We start from the raw sequence: 17,651 nt of genomic DNA, 5'->3' as shown, positions 1-17,651 counted from the left end.
GTAGTAGCTGGCAATGGGGAGTGTTAGAGGATTTAGCAGTTGAGTAATAGGATGACATTTAGTACAGCTATCGCCCTACCTGCAGTGTGGAGGACAGACTGAAAAGGTAAATCTGAAACTGGTTCAAAAGGAGGTCATTGGGTTGAAGAGCTGAGGGGAAGCCTACGGAAGAGACTGGTCAGGAAGAGAAGTAAAGAAATGAGGGGCCAGTGGGAAAGGCAAGAATGGAATCAAGGAGCTGGAAGTTTCAACAGACATAAAGAGCAGGCTTCCTGGGGGCAAGGGATAGAAAGAGTGTGAGGCTAGGATGTTGTGATTGGAGACCAGGCGTGAGATCTTAGTCCTGCTCTTCTGGAGGAGGGCGGGGGACAGAATGTGGGAGTGAGTGGCTATGGCATTGTGGAGGTGAGTCAGTGGAAGAGAGGAGGGCAAGAAACCAAGGTGCTGGCTGGACTACAGGTCACTGTGTAAGTATTAAAGCCATCTGGGTTTGCAGAAGACCTATCAAAGTCTTCAAGGAGAGGAGAATGATCCGGTCACCAGGACTTCAGTAGATGGCCGTAAAAATAAGAATTAACGTTACATGGGGCTTCATGTGTTACTTCAATTTCTGCCTAAAAGTTGAAGCACTGTACATTTTACTGTAGCACTAACCACATGTAAATATTTAATTTTAACTTAAAAATGTATGTCCTCATATGCACTAGCTACATCTCAAATGCTCAATAGCCACATAGGCTAGTGGCTACTATAGTACACTGACATGGGACATTTCAATCATCACAGAAAATTCTACTGGATAGTGCTGGTAGCCCTCATTTAGCAGACAAGGAAATGGTGGCATGGAAAGCCAGGCAACTTGCCCAAGGCCAAAGTAAGGCAGCTGGGATGAATCCAGTTAGTCTGGCGTCAGCCCTTAAGCAGTGTAGCTGGACCTTAAAGGAAGAGGATTTTATGACTACTGAGGCAAGCACTGATGGTGCTTAATCAGCAGTCAAGCCCTTCTCCCTTGAGGTAAAGTCCTGACTTTGTACAGGTTTTCTCTCCCACCTATTCAGGAGAGGAATCTGATTGGTCTAGCCAATCAGGGTATTTCCATTCCCCTGGCCAGTGACTCAAACCCAGCCCATAGGATTTAGGAGACTCCTGGAAATTTCAGTGCCAGGCCCACTTGTGAGGACTGGAATAGCTGCAACCACATTGGAGATATGAGGGGAGACCCTAGTAGTCACTGAAGACAGAGTGTCAGTGTGAAGACGTGGAAAACCCTTGATGAATCAGTCTTGACCTGCTCTAGAAGTCTTTATTGTTCAGTCTACTCTAATTGAGCCTTCTATTATTTGCTAATAAATGCATTCCCCCCTGAGACCCTGTGAAGCTATAATGGCTATAAGCAATAGGCCCAGAGCAGACTGTCTATGCTTCCACTACCAAACCTCTTGTGTACTTGGGCAAAATAAGTGAGATCTCTTCAAAGGAAGAGTGTCCACAGGGAAGAACCAGGTTTCAGACAAGCAAAGAGAAGCAGGGACAACATGAACTGAGGTTGGCTCAGGGTTTTGCGCAAGAAGCGGGGCGGGAAATAGTGCAATAGTGGTTAGGAAGAGGAAGCACTGGGCTTAATGGAGAAGGGTGGATGCCCATCACAGCCTGCCAAGGGTGACAGGATGTGAGCAATGGTGGAATCAGCTGATCTCAAGACACCACAAGAAGCTCTCAGGCTGTTAGAGGCTTACTATGGCCAACAGACCTTCAACTCCCAAAAGTCCTAGTGGGTGGGCAAAGTCAAGCATCTCTGGATGGAGCCAGCTGTGGTCAGAATTGAGCCTCTGCAAGGAATTTCCAGCCCTCTAATTACTGTCTTGCCTTTCTCTCTTCCCCTGGGCCAGCCAAGCTTCCTGGGAATGTTTTTCACATCTACTGTCTTCTTTTCTTCACCTCCTCATTACATTGCCAGCTGGCTGCTTCCCCCACCAGTCCAATGAACTGGTTTTGGCCCATGTCATGTGTCCTCCAAAGTGTTGTCCCTTTTTCCTTATCTCATAGATCTCAGCAATTTTCAACACCATTATTCTTGTGTGCACTTGTGCATCGCACCCTGGAGATCAAACCCAGGATCTTAAGCATGTTAGAAACTGAGCTACAGTCCCAGTCCCAGCCATTCAGGCTTTCTTTCTTTTTTTCTTTTTCCCCAGTACAAGGTATTCTACCACTGAGTTACACTCTCAGCTCCTTTTATATTTTGAGTCAGGGTCTCACTAAGTTGCCTAAGGCCTCACTATGTTGCTGAGGTTAGCTTTGAACTTGTGATCTTCCTGCTTTAGCCTCCTGAGTCTGGAATTACAAGCATGCACCACCATATCTGGCTGCCATGTTAGTCATTCTTGAGTAAGCCCTTCAGCTGGCTTTCAAAGCCCCTCTTTCTTAGTCTTCCTCCTATCTCTCTGCATGCTCAACTCGTTCTGTGTGATCTCATTCACACTTGAGGCTCTATGTCCTAAGCAAGGCAATGTGTGGTGGTAAACTATGACTTCTGGGGCCAGACCATCTGCCCTACAATGTGGTTGCTGTATGATATTCAAACTCTTATTATTTTTTTAAGATAATTTTAATATTTATTTTTTAGTTTTTGGCGGACACAACATCTTTGTTTGTATGTGGTGCTGAGGATCGAACCCGGGCCGCACACATGCCAGGCGAGCACGCTACTGCTTGAGCCACATCCCCAGCCCTGATATTCAAACTCTTATCAAGGAGTGATTGTGGGCTGGAGGTGTTGCTCAGAGGTAGAAAGCTGGTCCCTGCATGTGCAAGGTACTGGGTTCAATCCCCAGCACGACCCAAAAAGGAAAAAATAAAAGAAAGGAAAAATGATATGAATCATTACTCTCACCCATCCCAACTGATGGAGGCAGGGAGCTACCATTCTGATTTTTTCTACAATTCATATAGACGGAGTAATACAGATGTACTTTTATGTCTGCCTTCTTGTACTCATCACTTTTCTTGGGTGGGGATACTAGGGATTAAACCCAGGGGGTTTACCACTGAACTATATCCACAGACCTTTTATTTATTTGTTTGTTTATTTATTTATTTAATATTTTGAGACAGGGTCTCACTAAGCTGATGAGTATCTTGCTAAACTGCTGAAGTGGGTTTAAACTGTGATCCTTCTGCCTCAGTCTCCTAGTCACTGGGATTACAGGTATGGGCCACTGTGCCCAGCCTATTTAATGCATTTTGAGATTCATCTGTGGGCTGGGGATGTGGCTCAAGCGGTAGCGCGCTCGCCTGGCATGTATGCGGCCCGGGTTCGATCCTCAGCACCACATACAAACAAAGATGTTGTGTATGCCAAAAACTAAAAAATAAATATTAAAAAAAATTCTCTCTCTCTCTGTCTCTCTCACTCTTTCTTTAAAAAAAAAAGAAGAAGAAGAAAAGTGGGTATCCATAGATGCTAGAAAACTAAATTAAAAAAAAAAAGAGATTCATCTGTGTTGCTGTATGCATCCATAGTTTGTTAATTTTTATTGCTGAGCAGTATCCCATTGCAGAGATATACCACAGTTTATCTTTTTTATTTTTTAATGATGGACACCTAAGCAATAGCCAGGTTTTGGCTATTAGAAAACTGCCATGAATATTCTATGTTCAAGCCTGTGTTCGAACATGTTTTCATTTCTCTTGTATAAATTACTAGGAATGGCTACCGAGTCATAGGGTAGGTGCATGCTTAGTTAAATAAGAAAATACCACATCTTGTTTCAAATCTATATGCAGTTTACATTTTCACTAAGGATATATGAGAGCTCCAGTTGCTCTACATTCCCATTAACATTTTTGTTTGTTTGTTTTTTTGGTCCTGGAAATTGAACCTAGGGGCACTTTACCACTGAGCTACACCCTAGTCCTTTCTGTTTGTTTATTTTGAGACAGGGTCTCTTTACATTGCTTAGGGCCTCAATAAACTGCTGAGGCTGGCCTCAAACTTGTGATTCTCCTGTCTCAGTCTCCTAATCAGTGAAGAAGAGCTAAAGAAAGGAAAAATATGCCCAGCCAATACCAAAAAAAGCAGGACTGCAGGGGTACAGGGCAGGGCAGGGGGAGACGTGCGGAAGAGTGGTAAACACTAAAGAATTGAAACAAGAAATTGATTAACTATCTGATTTTGTTTCTTATATTTAAAGATTTGAGGAAAATGATAGATACATAGAAAACTAATCAAATGAAAAAAAATAACAATTCCAAGACAAAAATGTACAAAACTACCATTATAAAATAAATGCATATAGAATTTTTATTTTAAAAAATCAAATACCTGTTAAGTGTCAGTCTATTTCTGGCTCTCTATTCTGTCCCATGAATCTGCTAATCCTTGTACCAGTACCACACTATCTTGATTACTTTAGCTCACAAGACTTACAATCAAGTAGGCTAAGTCCTTCAGTATTAAGGTTTTTTTCCCATACTGGATTTTTTTCAAACTTCTAGGTGATTATAATGTACATCCCAAGTTTGGTAACCTTGAGAAATTCTAATGTAAGCTGAAGTTTCTCAGTTGCTATCTTTAGGGCTACATGATAAACCAATTAGTATACTAGATCCTACTTCCTTAGTGTCGCAAAATGCCCTTCCTGAACAGCTTTACCACTGATGCACTAAAGACTTCATCATTGTCTCACCTGGCTCCACACTACTTCCTTTATAAAAAATATTTTTAGTTGTAGTTGGACACACTACCTTTATTTTTTTATTTTATGTGGTGCTGAGGATCGAAACCAGTGCCTCACACATGCCAAGCAAGTCCTCCACCACTGAGCCACAATTTCAGTTCTCCACACTACTCCTATCAAAAAAAAAAACAAAACACCCAAGTCCTTAATGTGGCTAAAATCACCCCTTGCGATTAGACTTCTTGACAGTTCACCCAAAATTACTCTCCACCCCATAAAATTACCTAAACTTGAGCCATGCCATATTTGCCATTCCTCAAATATTTAAACTCCCTTCTGCCTACATGCCTTTGCCTGTCCTGAGGCTTCTTGTCATTGCTTGTCATCTCCTTCCTTTTTCAACATTTAGCCTGGCATCATCTGCCCTCTTTGCCTTGACCTCCTTACCTGGAACATGTATGCTTCCCTGGTTCCCATGCCCCTCTGTGCATGCCTTCATCATGGGCTTTAAGGTATTGTGTTGTAATTTTCAGTTACCTTATTGAGCATTCCCACCAAATTGTAATCTTGGAACATATGAGGTACCTAACAACCGTTTAGTAAATGAATGAAATCGGGGCTCCAATCTGCTCAGAGATTTGGGACAAATTCCTTAATTTCATTGAACCTCAATTCCCTGGTCTACAAATTGGCAATAACACCCATGCTGCAAGATAGCTATGAGTCTTAAGTGAGTTAAACCATATGAAGTCCATTGCATGGACGCAGTATATAATAATTGCTCAATAAATATCTTTTCCCTCTCCCCACCTTCCATCAGATTCTTCAAATATCCCTTCCTATTCACACCACTAGGTGGTGGTAGCCTCTGGCCTGATGTCAGTACAAAAGCTGCCAGCTTAAAGCTCCACACCAGAGACCCTGTTGAACTCAGAAAAGGAGGATGGTTTACAATTTGCATACCAACTTTTTTGCAGTCTATCACTATTGTAGATATCCCGATCACGAATTTTAGAGAATTCCTCCTTCATTTCTTATGATTTTGGCTATAATTCCAACTCAAACATTTGATGATGAAAGAAGCTTCTAAAGAAGTGGATATAAAGAAAAGACACAGAGGTGGAGAGGGATTGAATAATGTGTGCTTTAGGAGCAATCCTGTTCCCTTATCAGGCAGGAACTCCCAAGTTCTAACACTCCTGCAACCTCTCCACCAATCAAGAGCTGGATAGATACAAAGCAGTAAAAAAAACATGATCTCTGCCCTCAAGAAGTTTATAGTCTAGTGGTGAACATAGAACCCACAAAATCAATTGGCTAAACTCTGGATACTTAGGTCATCTTGTGTACAAGTTTTGAACAGGGAAGATGGGAAGAGGAAGAATAATAGAACTTTTCTGAGAAGAGCAGAGAAACTGGGGGAACAGAATAATTAAAGGCTCAGGTATTTTCTCATTTTACAGAGACACATTTAGCATTTCTCATACTAGAAATAACCTAAGTGCCTAACAATTCCAATAGATGTGGAGCATCCAAACAAGGAGATTCCAAGGAGCCAATATCAAGTGTCAGCTGGATGCATACATAGTATGGAAAGGGACCAAGAAAACTAATTGAAAAAAATCAAATTGCAAGAACTATATATATGAGTTCACTTGTAGTTTTAAAGGATATTTATTTATATTTGTATATCATTTAAGGAAAAAAAAACCCTCCTGGGAGGAGCCTCAATGAACTGCTAGTTGAGGGTGGAGCTGAAGAATGGGATCCATGGAGAGTGAGCAGTTGCCTTTTCACCTTCTTCTACCTTTCTATACGCTGAGGTTTTTTTAGCCACTAAGTTTTATTATTTTTTTGCAATGCAAAGTTTAATAAAAATAATTACTCATTCACATTCAGGAGCTAGCAGGAGTTGGGAGGTTGCAAGTGAGGTAAATGTTAACACAGTGGCTAAGACCAGATTTTAGAAGGCCATGACTGGGAGAAAAGTTCACAGTTCAGTTCTCTACAGACACCCGGTAGAGGTCTGTCAGCAAGGAAGAGACACACATGAAATGGAGTTTTAGGAAAATTCACTTGTGAAAGTAAGAAAGCTAGGGGGAGACCCCTCACAATACTTAGGCTATATATACATGGTTGCTCCAGATATCTTTTTCCTGACAAAGTTGCCTGAGGTCACCTTCAACAAGATTTCACTTCACCACACTATGAGCGGGAGTCCTGATAGAAACCCACATAGTAGGCATCCATTAAAAATATTTGGACAGTCTCTGCTTGGCCTGGCACTGTGTTAGGCCATAGAGGCTGGAAAGAAGGGAAAAGACCCCACTCCTGCTGGAGGAAACCCTCTGACAGTTAAAACAGAAAACCCGACATGTATTTCAAAGGGGAAAAACTGACAGGCTTTAAGCATAGGTTGGTTCGACTGGATATAGGAAAGAAAGACCCTGTCAAGTTAGCCAAAAGTCTGTTTCCAACCTGAAGACTAGTCAAGTGACCATGGCCCTGAGCAAAGAGAGCCAGGACAAAGCTCTGGTTTGGGGGAAAGGTCAAGCTCACTGTCATTAACAGACAAGTCCTTTGCTTCTTCTCTTTGTGCCACTGTCTGACTGGAGTGAAAGCCCTTCCCTGACCAGAACTTAAGAGAGAGAAGGTTGGTGCAACTATCCCTCAACTCTAATGTCACACCTCTATCAGCTGAGGTCGCTTGCCGGTCTCCCTGAACTCTGAAGGATATAGCTTCAAACGGCGCCCAGAAGGGGGCAGTGGCCAGAAGCACGTTCACCAGCCCTAAAGCATAGCCTTCTGGACTTAAGACTATCATTCGCGATCGGGCTGAGCCCGGGGACAAAGGTCCAGCACTCAGCAGACACCTCCTCCGAACCGAGGCCTGAAAGCGGAGGTCTAGAGTCCCTTCTCTTATTCCAAATCCCCGTTGCTCGGAATCTAAAACCTCGACTTGGTGGGAAGCCAGTCAGAAGGTATAAAACACACACACCAAAAAAATAAATGAGCCCGACTTAAAAGGGGGTGGCCCTTCCTCAACCCCACCCGCTGGTGACTCACCTCCCTCCAAACCAGGGCCTGCCCCTCCCGTGCCCGGTGCCAGGCGAGCAAGGCGGGGCGGGTCCTAAGGTGGGTTCCATCCCCGAGCCCTAGGCGGGCAGACAAGCTCCAGCGTGTCCCCTCGGGTGTCCCTGTTTACTCCGAGTCCGGGAGCGAGGTGGGGGCGGGCCCTCACGGCCCCTCCTCCACCCCGCCCCCCTCCACCGCAGGCCCCAATCCCGGTCCCGGTTTTACAAAGTCTCCAAATCAAAGCTCAGCCTTTCCGAGTATCTCCACCACCAACTGGCGGTCCCTGCCCCCACTCCGGGCAGGGGAAGCACAGTCACCGTTCCCCCAAGGAAATCGGGTCTCGGCCCAGACACCCGCTCCTGGACCCCCCAGCGAGGGCCTGAAAGCCTAGGGTATGACACCGAGTTTCAAAGAGGAACGCTCAGATCTGCTCGCCCACTACCCCAACCAGCCTTAGCCCCTTCAGCCCTCTGGAGCGCAGGGGAGAGGGCCAAGTCACCGGAGAGGGCGCCCCAGGACCCCAACAGGCTAGCGGGCTCCCGGACTCCCACTCTCGGACCGCTTCCCAGAACTCCGAAGCTCGTCGCGGCTCCGATTCCCCCTCCCCAGGGCAGCGCGCCAAATCGACGCATGCGCATTGGCAGGATTGCCGCGTAGCTCTTTCTCCCCCCCCCCCTTTTCTTTCCCCGCCCCTTCCCTCCCTCCCTCCTGTCTCCGTCCCCTCCCTCTCCCCCTTCAGTCCCCCCCCCCCCCCACGGCACTTCAGTCCGAGGAACAGCGGTGCGAGCTCCAGGCCCGTGCACTGAGGAGGCGGAAACGAGGGGCGCCCCTAGAGCTCCATCAGGCCCCCTCCAAAGGCTCCCCACCCGGTCCACGCCCCCCACCCCCCCACCCCGCCTCCTCCCAATTGTGCATTTTTGCAGCCGGAGGCGGCTCCGAAATGGGGCTGTGAGCTTCGCCCGGGGAGGGGTAAAGAGGAGCGAGGAGTAAAGCAGGGGGTGAAGGATTTGGATTTGGGGGCAGGGGGCGCACCCCCGTCATCAGGCCCTCCGGAGTGGCTTGGAACTCTACCTCTTCACCCACACCCTGGTGCTCTTTGCTTGAAGGAAAGAATAAAAATAGAGAAGAGGAGAGCAGGATAAAGGGGGACCCCCCCAGTTGGGGGGGCGAGGGTGAGAAGTAGCAGGACCAGAGGGGAGGGGGCTGCTGCTTGCATCAGCCCACACCATGCTGACCCCGACGTTGCTGCTGCTGCTGCCCCTGCTCTCAGCTCTGGTCGCGGCCGCTATCGATGGTGAGTGAGATTCCGCGGCCCCCTCGGACCCCTGGGGGCATCCCCTCCCCAGCCCCCACTCCGGTGTACGGATGGGGAAGAGAGACGCGGGAGGGGGTGCCTTTTGTTATCCCAGTCCAGCTGACACAGCAACGGCCCGACTGGAGGCGGGGATGGGGGTCCGATTTGGGAGATGGGGGCCCTGGGCAATGATGCTTGGGGGGAGCCCCCAGTCCAAACAAAGACCAGAGGCCTGGTTAGGGAGAAGAGGCTCCCCTTTTTCTGATCCCGGGATTGAGAGGCCTTCTCTTCCTATCCCTGGTTGGGGAGGGCCTCCGCCTCCCCTACATCCTCCACCCTCCCACCCCCCCATCTGAATTGTGAAGGAATTCAGATTTGCAATGTACAGCAGCAAAAGGGGGCGGAGGGGGGGGGGCTTTGCAGTAGCCTCTGGAGGCTGGAAGGGGAAGCAGGGCCAGGGTGCCCCCCTGGGCAGAGGGCAGACAGGCCCGAGAAGGCTGTAGGTGGGGAGAGGGAGGGCCCCCTGCTTGGGTGTGGAATCGCCCCCGCAGCCTTGGAGGCCTGGGTCCATAATTCGGGGCTGGCCGGGGCTGGCCGCCTGGGTTCCGAAGTGGGCACTTCCCCTTCTCAAGGCCTCTGTCAGTAGCCTGGGTAGGGCTGTGTTGGGGGGTGCAGGAGAGGGCAGCATGCTATGTGACTTTGAATTTCCCTTCTTAATTCCTGGGAGCTTTGAGATGAAAAGACGTCAGATGTCATCATTGGGGAAGGGGGCTGAAGAATGGCCTGGAAGGCTGGGGTAGGAGGGTGTGAGGAGGCTTTTTTTCCCCTGACTTCTGGCTTGATCGCAGTTTGGATTGGAAGGAGAGTTGGAGGTTGGATGGGGGTTATTATGGCTATGCTCCCCCCACCCTAGTTCCTCCACTCCTTAAGCAAATATGTTTAACCCCAACCCCACCCCATCTCACACACTGTATACTGCCCTTAGTCTTGGGCTAGAACTGTGACCTTTTGGAGGAAATGGGGTCCCCTCTCCCCTTTTTCTGTCAGCTGTTTTTCCTCTTACTGTGAGTCACCAGTTCAAGTCTTGCCCAAGCTTTAAGCTGGGGTCATGGGGTTGGGCTGGGTTGGGTTCCTGACTTGAAAAGGGCTGGGTTCATCCCTTCCAGGCATCTTCTCCCTCTCACCCAGGGACAAAACAGCCTCATTACCATCATACACCCCTCCTCTGTCTTCTAAATCATGGCAGGCTTGGACTAGGAAAATTTTTCTATGAAACCAGATTATCTACCCCCACCCCCATCTCTTCTCCCTAACTTGCTTCAATTGGGAGAAGAGGGCTAGAGGGTCAGGAAGCAGCTGTGCCCAGAAAAACAGTTTATTCAGTGACCCTCAATCATGCCATCTTGGGGACTGTCTGCCTCCCTCCCCCCACCACCCTGAGCAATTATCTGTCCAAGAGAAGAAAAGAGGCTCTGCCCTGAAAATCCTCCAGACCAGCCCACATACCACCCTCTGCCCTTGACTCCTTCCAGGATCGAGTTCTTTCCTCTTTTGAGCAGCTCTGTGAGGGGAGAAGGGAAACTGAGGCTGAGAGATTTGTGTGCAACTGCTTCTGGGAGGGAAAGGAAAAAAAAATGAGCAAGGAAGACAATCAGGACCCCCATGAAAAAGGGCAGATGCAGTTAGGCAATTAGGTAGAAGCAAGGGGGTCTCTATGGAAAGTAGAAGAGGTCAGGAATGAGCTCTAGACAGCTGCCCTCGCAAGGTCCTAAAGGGGTCCTAACTGCCACACTGAGTTGTCCGTGGTAATTAGATGAGGGAGGCTGGATATGTTCTCCTTAGCTGTCTCCCTACCCTTTCTTGAAATCTCTGCCCTGTCCATCTCTGACTTTCCAGTTCAGACAAACTCCACAAGTCCCAAGAAGAGGACCCTTCCTCAAACACACACCAGTATTTCCATCCCTGAAATGGGAATATGAATATTCTGCCGGGTAGGAAAGGAGAACTGTATAGAAACAGATAGGTCCTCCTCTATCCAGAGGCAGCGCCTTGCCCATGTCCCTGTCCTCTTACCTCTGGATGCGCAGCAACTGAACTTCCTTCTAAGCTTTTCAGAGAAGAAAATCTCCCTGCCGAGCTCACCTGACTTAACATTTAACCTCCTTCTTCCTGCTGTCCCAGACCTTGCTGCTTTCCCTCTGTGCCTGAAACTGCCTCCTGGGTCCCTTTCTTTTTGGGAAGAATTGTCATTCCTCCAGTAGACAAACTTTAGTTTACTTGCTGCTGGGGAGGATGGAGAGAGGTGGGCTGTAGAATAGGAAGAGGGATTATTGATGACCCTGCTCCGTGATCAGGGGATATTTTGTAGTGGAGAGGGTACCCCCAGGCTGAAAGAGCTCAGAGAAGAAAGCTGACTTCCTCTCTACCGATCCCACACACCCACCTTGAGCAGATATATTACCACTTCTAGAAAAGGTGGGCAATTGAAGTGATCTATGAGGCTGGGGTTAGCCTCCTGGCTCCCTGAGGAAGGTTCCAAACTATATTCTCCCTGCCCAGACCCATATCCTAAACATCTCTCCTTACCCTTATCTTTCAAAGCAAGGATGGATAAGAAATTCATTGGGGATTATTTTGATATTTGGGGTTGTTTCTCAAGACTTCTTTTCTATCTAATCTTGTTCCTTCTCCATTTTCTCCAAATTCTTTTACCCTCTACTGCTCCCCCATCACTGGGCCTCCCAAAGATGTTGGCCAGGGTCATGGCCCAAGTCAAATCCTGTCCAAATCCCCCTACTCTTCAAAACTCCTTTCTGGGCTGGGGGTGTAACTCAGTGGTAGAGCACATGCTTAGCATACTTCAGACCTTGGATTGGATTCTCAGCACCAAAAAACCCCCAAACAACAAAAAGCGACCCTCTTTCCTTACCTTTGGGAAACCTTTCTACACATGCCGGTGGCCACTCTTTTCCTTCCTGCTGTAGTTTCAGCCTCCCCAGTATTCTAGTCTCAGGGGATCCTCCCCACCCCTTGAACTCCCAGTTTTTCGGGTGCTCCAGCTCTGGGTGGAGGGTTTGCTGTCCTTGGACAATCTGATGCCATTGAGCCAAACTGCATAAGGGTCCCTGACTTGGTGATGCCAGTGTGAGCACCAGGGAGCCTGCCCCCCCTGTGTTCTGTCCCAGATTTCAGCTTGGTTAGCAGGATCCTGCATTGTTTGGAGAAGGAAGCAGTTGGCTCTGGAGTGTTTCCGGTGCAGTGGCCTCAGGCACCGGTGTAAGGCCTCCCTGAGAATGAGATGAGGGGTGAGGGAAGAGAGGCAGTCACCCCTCTTGTTGCTCCTGGGGAAAAGAGTCTTTCCCAGGCCAAGGCTTCCCTGTCTAAAGATCACAGCTTCCTTCTTCCCTCCCTCCCACTCTGTGGGAGGCAGTGACCCCTATTTTTTCTGGGTCTCCAGAAAACCGTGTCTGGGTCAGATACTGTTAGTGCTAGGACTCTGCAAGCCAGGATATATGCTGCCCCCTACCCTGCTCTGAATCTTATGAGGTAGTCATTCTCTGGGTTCATCCCAGGACAACTGTGTCATTGTCTTGGCAACCACTGGGCTGAGCCCCCTTCCTATCTCTTTGCCTGTCTGCTTTCCTGTCTTTCTTTCTTTTTTCATACCAGGGATTGAACCCAGGGACACTCAACCACTGAGCCACATCCCCAGTACCCACCCCAGCTTTCCATTTAAGACAAGGTCTCACTAAGTTGCTTAGGGCCTCACTAAGTTGCTGAGGCTGGCTTTGAACTTGTGATCCTCCTGCCTTAGCCTCCGGAGCCGCTGGGATTTCAGGTTGTGCCACGGTGCCAGGCTCTGTCATTTGTTAACACATGTGTGTCATCTTGGCCTTCCAGAACTTCTCTGTTGCCCTTTTGGTTCCTCTCTTATTTGCCTAGGCTTCATGGCATTTTCTGCCCTGACTTTCTGCCTTCTGTTGCTTGTCTTACTTCTTCTGTGTGTCTCCATTCACCTCTATTAAGGCTTGGTATCCCAAAAGCTATGTAGGTAGGATAGGGCGTCTTTCCTACTTCTTCCCTAGCTCCCACATGACCATTTTGGAGTTATTCATCCTCTCTCTGGCCACATCCAGATTGTCCAGGCAACAGTGGAAGTTCTCTCTCCACTTTCCTCCAAGCTCCTTTCACTAATTTTGGGAGGGTTTTAGAAAGTTTCTGGAAGAAGGAAACTTGATACCTTTTGTGGGCCAATAGGGGGAAAGGAGGTATTTCAGAAGAAAGGAGGTTAGACTTATGTCAGAACTTCCTCCTGTCAAGAGAGTCTGAGAACTGAAGGAAAAAGATGTGGAGAGTAGGTCAAAAGCTGAAAGCTTTTACTTCTGGTGAGCAAAGGCCATGTAGGGGTGTGGTGGGAGGGCTTATAACGGCCTGGTGAGAGATAAGCTGACCTTTGCAGGCATTTGAGGGGTCTGGATTTTATTTGTGGGGAAAGGAAAAGATGATAGGGAGGTCATGGGTCAGGCTAATGTCCTGCTGAGTCAATATTGACTCAAGATGGAAGGGGAGACCCTTCTTCTCTCCTGGCGGTCCAAGTCACCCCATCTGTCCATCTGTCCAGGCCGCAAAGCAGAGGCCCAGACTCAGGAATGACAAAAATGTGTCTGAGCCTCACTGAGCTGCAGGAAGGAGCCACCGGGTAACACCCAAAATACATGAAATTCAGTGGAAAGCTCTCCGTTTGGTTCTGGGAGGCCCTTGCTGCCCCACCCCCATGTGTTTGAAAGGTCAGATTCCTGTAGGCTCTGCCCCCCAGCCCCTCGGCACCCCTGGCTTCTCTGCTCTCTTAGATATACATTTGGTTCCCTTTAAAAACACCTCCCACCAGCCTCAGAGGGAGAGCCTCTGTCCCTTCAGCCTTGTTCAGGTCTCCTAGTCCTTGAGGAAGTCTCATCTGAGGCTCCCAAGGTATTTCGAAGACCCAGGTCTCTCCTCTGGAGAAGACTCTGTTGAGGCCTGGGCTCTTCCCTCAGCCTCTTTTGCCTCCCTTCTCCTCCCCACCCACAAGTTCCCAGAGTGGGACAAAGGATGACAGCCAAGGCCCAGGCAGGGCAGTGGGGTCTGTGTTGTGTCTGGACACACACCCAAGCCCACACCTCCTGCCCTGGCTCCAGCTTGGTGGCTCTGGGGGCCATGGCTGGGCTGGGTGCCTGAGTTGGCGGGGTGTGTGTGTGTGTGTGTGTGTGTGCGCGCGCGCGCGCGCGCGCTTGTGCGAGGGTGTTGGCCAAGTTAGCATGGCGGTCACATTCATCTCCAGGCAAAGCTGAGAACAGACGGGCCCTGTGTCCTGGTGTACTTCCTGCAGCCTCACTTACTCTCCTCCCTCTCCGTCTTCTCCTCTTCTCCCTCTTCACCTCTCTTTGACTCACCCTTGTCCTTGTCTGTCTCCTCCATGCCCTCCTCCTCTCCGAGGGGCCCTGAAGGCCACACTCTTCAGTTGTCTCCCACTCTGTGCCAGAGTGCTCCCTGCCATTTGTTTCCCTTCTTAATCGGGCTCCACACGCTCAGTTACTAATCATTCCTCCATCTCCTCATCTGGGTTTTGAGGCTCTAAATGCGTTAATACAAAGTGTTTGAGACTTGTGGCTGGCCAGAGCAGAGCCAGCCCTTAAAAGTGTTAGCTCAGGTCATTGGGAAGCCCTTGTTCTCATGAGGTAGGGGGAGGTAGGGGAGGCAATTATTTGCTTCCAAACTTAGGGCAACGTTGACCACTATCAAAGCTGCAGGCCACCAAGGTGGGTTGCCTGGGTGCTGTGTTCAGGGGCAGAAGGCTCCGCAAAGGGCCAACTTTGCCTGTAAGCAGATTATAAGTTTTCTCCCCCACCCCCACCCCAGCTCCTTCCCAGCTCAGAGAAGGCTTCCCTTGGCTGTGGAGACTGCCCCAAAGTAGGTTATGTGTTTCTTTCCTCCCCTCTTCCCCTGAAGGAAATCAAAGACAGGCCTCAGCCTTTTCACAGGAGATTCCGAGGGCTTTCTCCACCAAGGCTGATGGGAAGGAAGTTCCTTCACTTTTCTCTATGATCCTTGTGCTGCCCTGGAGCTGGGGAGATGTGCACCCACCAACCCCTCTGCCCTGGGGCCAAGGAGATGCTGCTGTGGGACAGGGGCTGAGTCTTCCTCTTCCTTTCACTTGCTCCCATCCCCCACTCCCCTCCCTCTGCAAGAGCACATCTGGTTTGTGAATCTCTCTCATTCCAGCTTTCGGAGTTTGCCAGCTGCTGTTTCCTCTGTCGAGTTCAGGCCAAAAATGGGGGTGGGGGACAGTGGGGGGACTATATGAGGGCCAAAGGAGGGGGGACCATGGCTGGGACATGGAATGGTGGGGAGGTTAGAGTGACCAACCAGTGACCTCAGGCCCTGGCTGCAAGTTCTGCCTTCGGAAGGAGGAGGGGCATGAGTTAAGTTCCAGGTTAGGAAAGGAAGATGTGTCATGGGGTCTGGGGTGGCCTGGAGGTCCCTTTCTGGGTTCCAAACATCCCATCTGCCTCTAAGTCCCACTGTAGCCCCCTCTCCCCCCCGCGGCTGGCGGCTTGGCTGGCCAGGGAAGTATGGTTCTCCGCATGCTAACTAGGCTGGGGGCTGTGTTTCCTGGGAAGACCTCACAGCTGGCCCAGTGGGGCAATGAACTCGGCATTATCCACCTCCTCAAGGGGCCTTTATTCCCGGCTCAGGGTGGGGGGAGGGAGGGGGACTTCGGAGGGGGGGCCTGGCCTGGCCATCCTTGATGTGTTTCCTGAACTTAGCTCTGGTTCTGGCCAGGGGCCTGAGTGCAGTCCCCTTTGCCAGAGATGGGGGCTAGGGAGGGAGGACATTTTAGTGTGGCCCCCAACAGACTCCCTCCTTCCTTGGAGCCCTGACACACTTTTCATACAATTCTGTCTCTGCCCTGAGTTTGCATTAGTTGTGTACAGCTGTCCTCCCTGGGGACTGTGGCTCCCAAGAGACGGAGTGGGCATATCACCCTTCCTTGGCACCCCTGCACCTAATACAGTGCCTGGCGCAGAGCTGGCCTTCACTGTGTGCCAGTGGCATAGAAATGGACTCAACACAACCAAGGAAAAGTTGACAAGGAATCCGGAGGCTGGGAACACAGTCTGGGGTTGGAGTGAAGGACCTGGTGAATGGCACTGTGTCGGGGTGGAAGAAATGGAGAAATGGCTCCCGAGGACCTGGGGGAATGGAGGCTGGGGTGGACTGCGCTGGTGAAGTCAGCTGAACTAGGTTGAGGACTGGTTTTGTCACTTGCCAGCTGTGTGACCCCAGGAAAGTCTGGCCCAATTTCTGTGAAATGGTGGTGTTAGCTGTCCCTATTTTGTCATCCTGTGGAGAGGATTAGATGAGATGATACATGGAAAGAACTGGTTTACCACAGTTACCACAGTTCCCGGCACATACTTAGCCCACAATATTGAGAATTAACTGTTAACATTCACCATTCTCATTCCTTTTTGGAATACAGGATGGGGGCAGGGACAGGGACAGGGACAGGGATATGGGTGGGAGGGTAGGGCCAGCAATTCTTGGATGTAGTAACTCTACAGGTTGGCAGGGCCAAAACTAGCTCTTAGAGCTCGTGCCAGCCAGCCCCCTGCCTCTGCTCTCCAAGTCTAACATCCTGAGCAATATTTACCTCAGGATAGCTTCAAAGTCCCCCTCCCCAGGTCTAATTAGCAAGAGAAGACATGACTTTAGAGAGTAGAGGTAGAAGCCAATCTCTCAACCCAGCCTTGACCTTCTGGCCTTCTGCAGATTCCATTCTGAGCTATGCTGTGTGCCAAAGGCACCCGCCCCCCCCCACACACACAGTCCCACCTGGGGGTCTGGTGCTTAAGGTGATGGGTCAAGGGACCAGGAGTGTCCTAGAGGGCAGAGAAGTAGAGAGGTTAGCACACCCTGCCATCACTGTTAGTCAGCAAAGCCAGGGGTGCTGGTGTCTGGTCAGAGTAAGTAACAAGAGCAGCAAGGGCTTTGACCCAGAAGGAGCAGCAGGGACACACTGGACAGGCAGCCTAGGGGACTTGGTGGTGGGGGGGACAGTAAAAAATCCCCTTGGATCCTTCCCCTCCCCTGCCACAGGTATGCAATAGTGTCAAGGAATGCCTCCCAGCCACCCCCAGCCCCCAGGCACACAGACTGCTGATGTCTGGTTAAAAGGAGGACTCCTAGGGAGCTTTAGAGTCTCAGAGTTGGCCTCCACCCTTCATTTGCATTCTCTTTTTCTTCCTTGCCCCTAGCCCCTAAGACTTGCAGCCCCAAGCAGTTTGCCTGCAGAGATCAAATCACCTGTATCTCAAAGGGCTGGCGGTGTGATGGTGAGAGGGACTGCCCAGATGGCTCTGATGAGGCCCCGGAGATTTGTGAGTACCTTTTCTGGATTCTTCTCCCTAAACCCTTGACTTATCCCTTTCCTTTGGCAGATGTTTGGGATGAGGACAATTGCTCTTTAGCCTGGTGTGGATCTTGTTCTGTGACAATGTTTGTCCATGACACAGCTAAAACTGCCCTCTCCCTCCTCTTCCAGGCTCCCGGCAGGGAGCCGGGTG

The 17,651-nt window shown here is 49.6% G+C and overlaps 2 protein-coding genes across 3 annotated transcripts in view; one reads left to right on the top strand and one right to left on the bottom strand.

Moving 5' to 3' along the window:
• Positions 1–7,865, bottom strand: part of Stat6 (signal transducer and activator of transcription 6) — a 28,464-nt gene extending 20,599 nt beyond the window's left edge. Inside the window, exon 1 of the mRNA XM_058586153.1 lies at positions 7,746–7,865. The gene's annotated coding sequence lies outside the window, so the exon portion shown is untranslated. The remainder of the gene's footprint in view (positions 1–7,745) is intronic.
• Positions 7,866–8,691: 826 nt separating this feature from the next.
• Lrp1 (LDL receptor related protein 1) overlaps positions 8,692–17,651 on the top strand; it is an 80,465-nt gene continuing 71,505 nt past the window's right edge. The window contains exons 1-2 of one of the 2 annotated variants that reach the window (XM_046466585.2): positions 8,692–9,048; positions 17,343–17,465. In XM_046466585.2, coding sequence (XP_046322541.1) covers positions 8,982–9,048; positions 17,343–17,465 — 190 coding nt within the window. In that variant the 5' untranslated portion in view covers positions 8,692–8,981. The remainder of the gene's footprint in view (positions 9,049–17,342; positions 17,466–17,651) is intronic. The other variant, XM_046466584.2, reaches the window with a different exon arrangement.

The sequence above is a fragment of the Marmota monax genome, unplaced genomic scaffold, assembly GCF_021218885.2.
Source record: "Marmota monax isolate L192 unplaced genomic scaffold, Marmota_monax_Labrador192_F-V1.1 WCK01_AAM20220418_F8-fsc00151, whole genome shotgun sequence".
NCBI lineage: Eukaryota > Metazoa > Chordata > Mammalia > Rodentia > Sciuridae > Marmota > Marmota monax.
The sequence above is the reverse complement of the archived record's forward strand: the minus strand, read 5'-3'. Positions and strand labels throughout refer to the sequence as shown.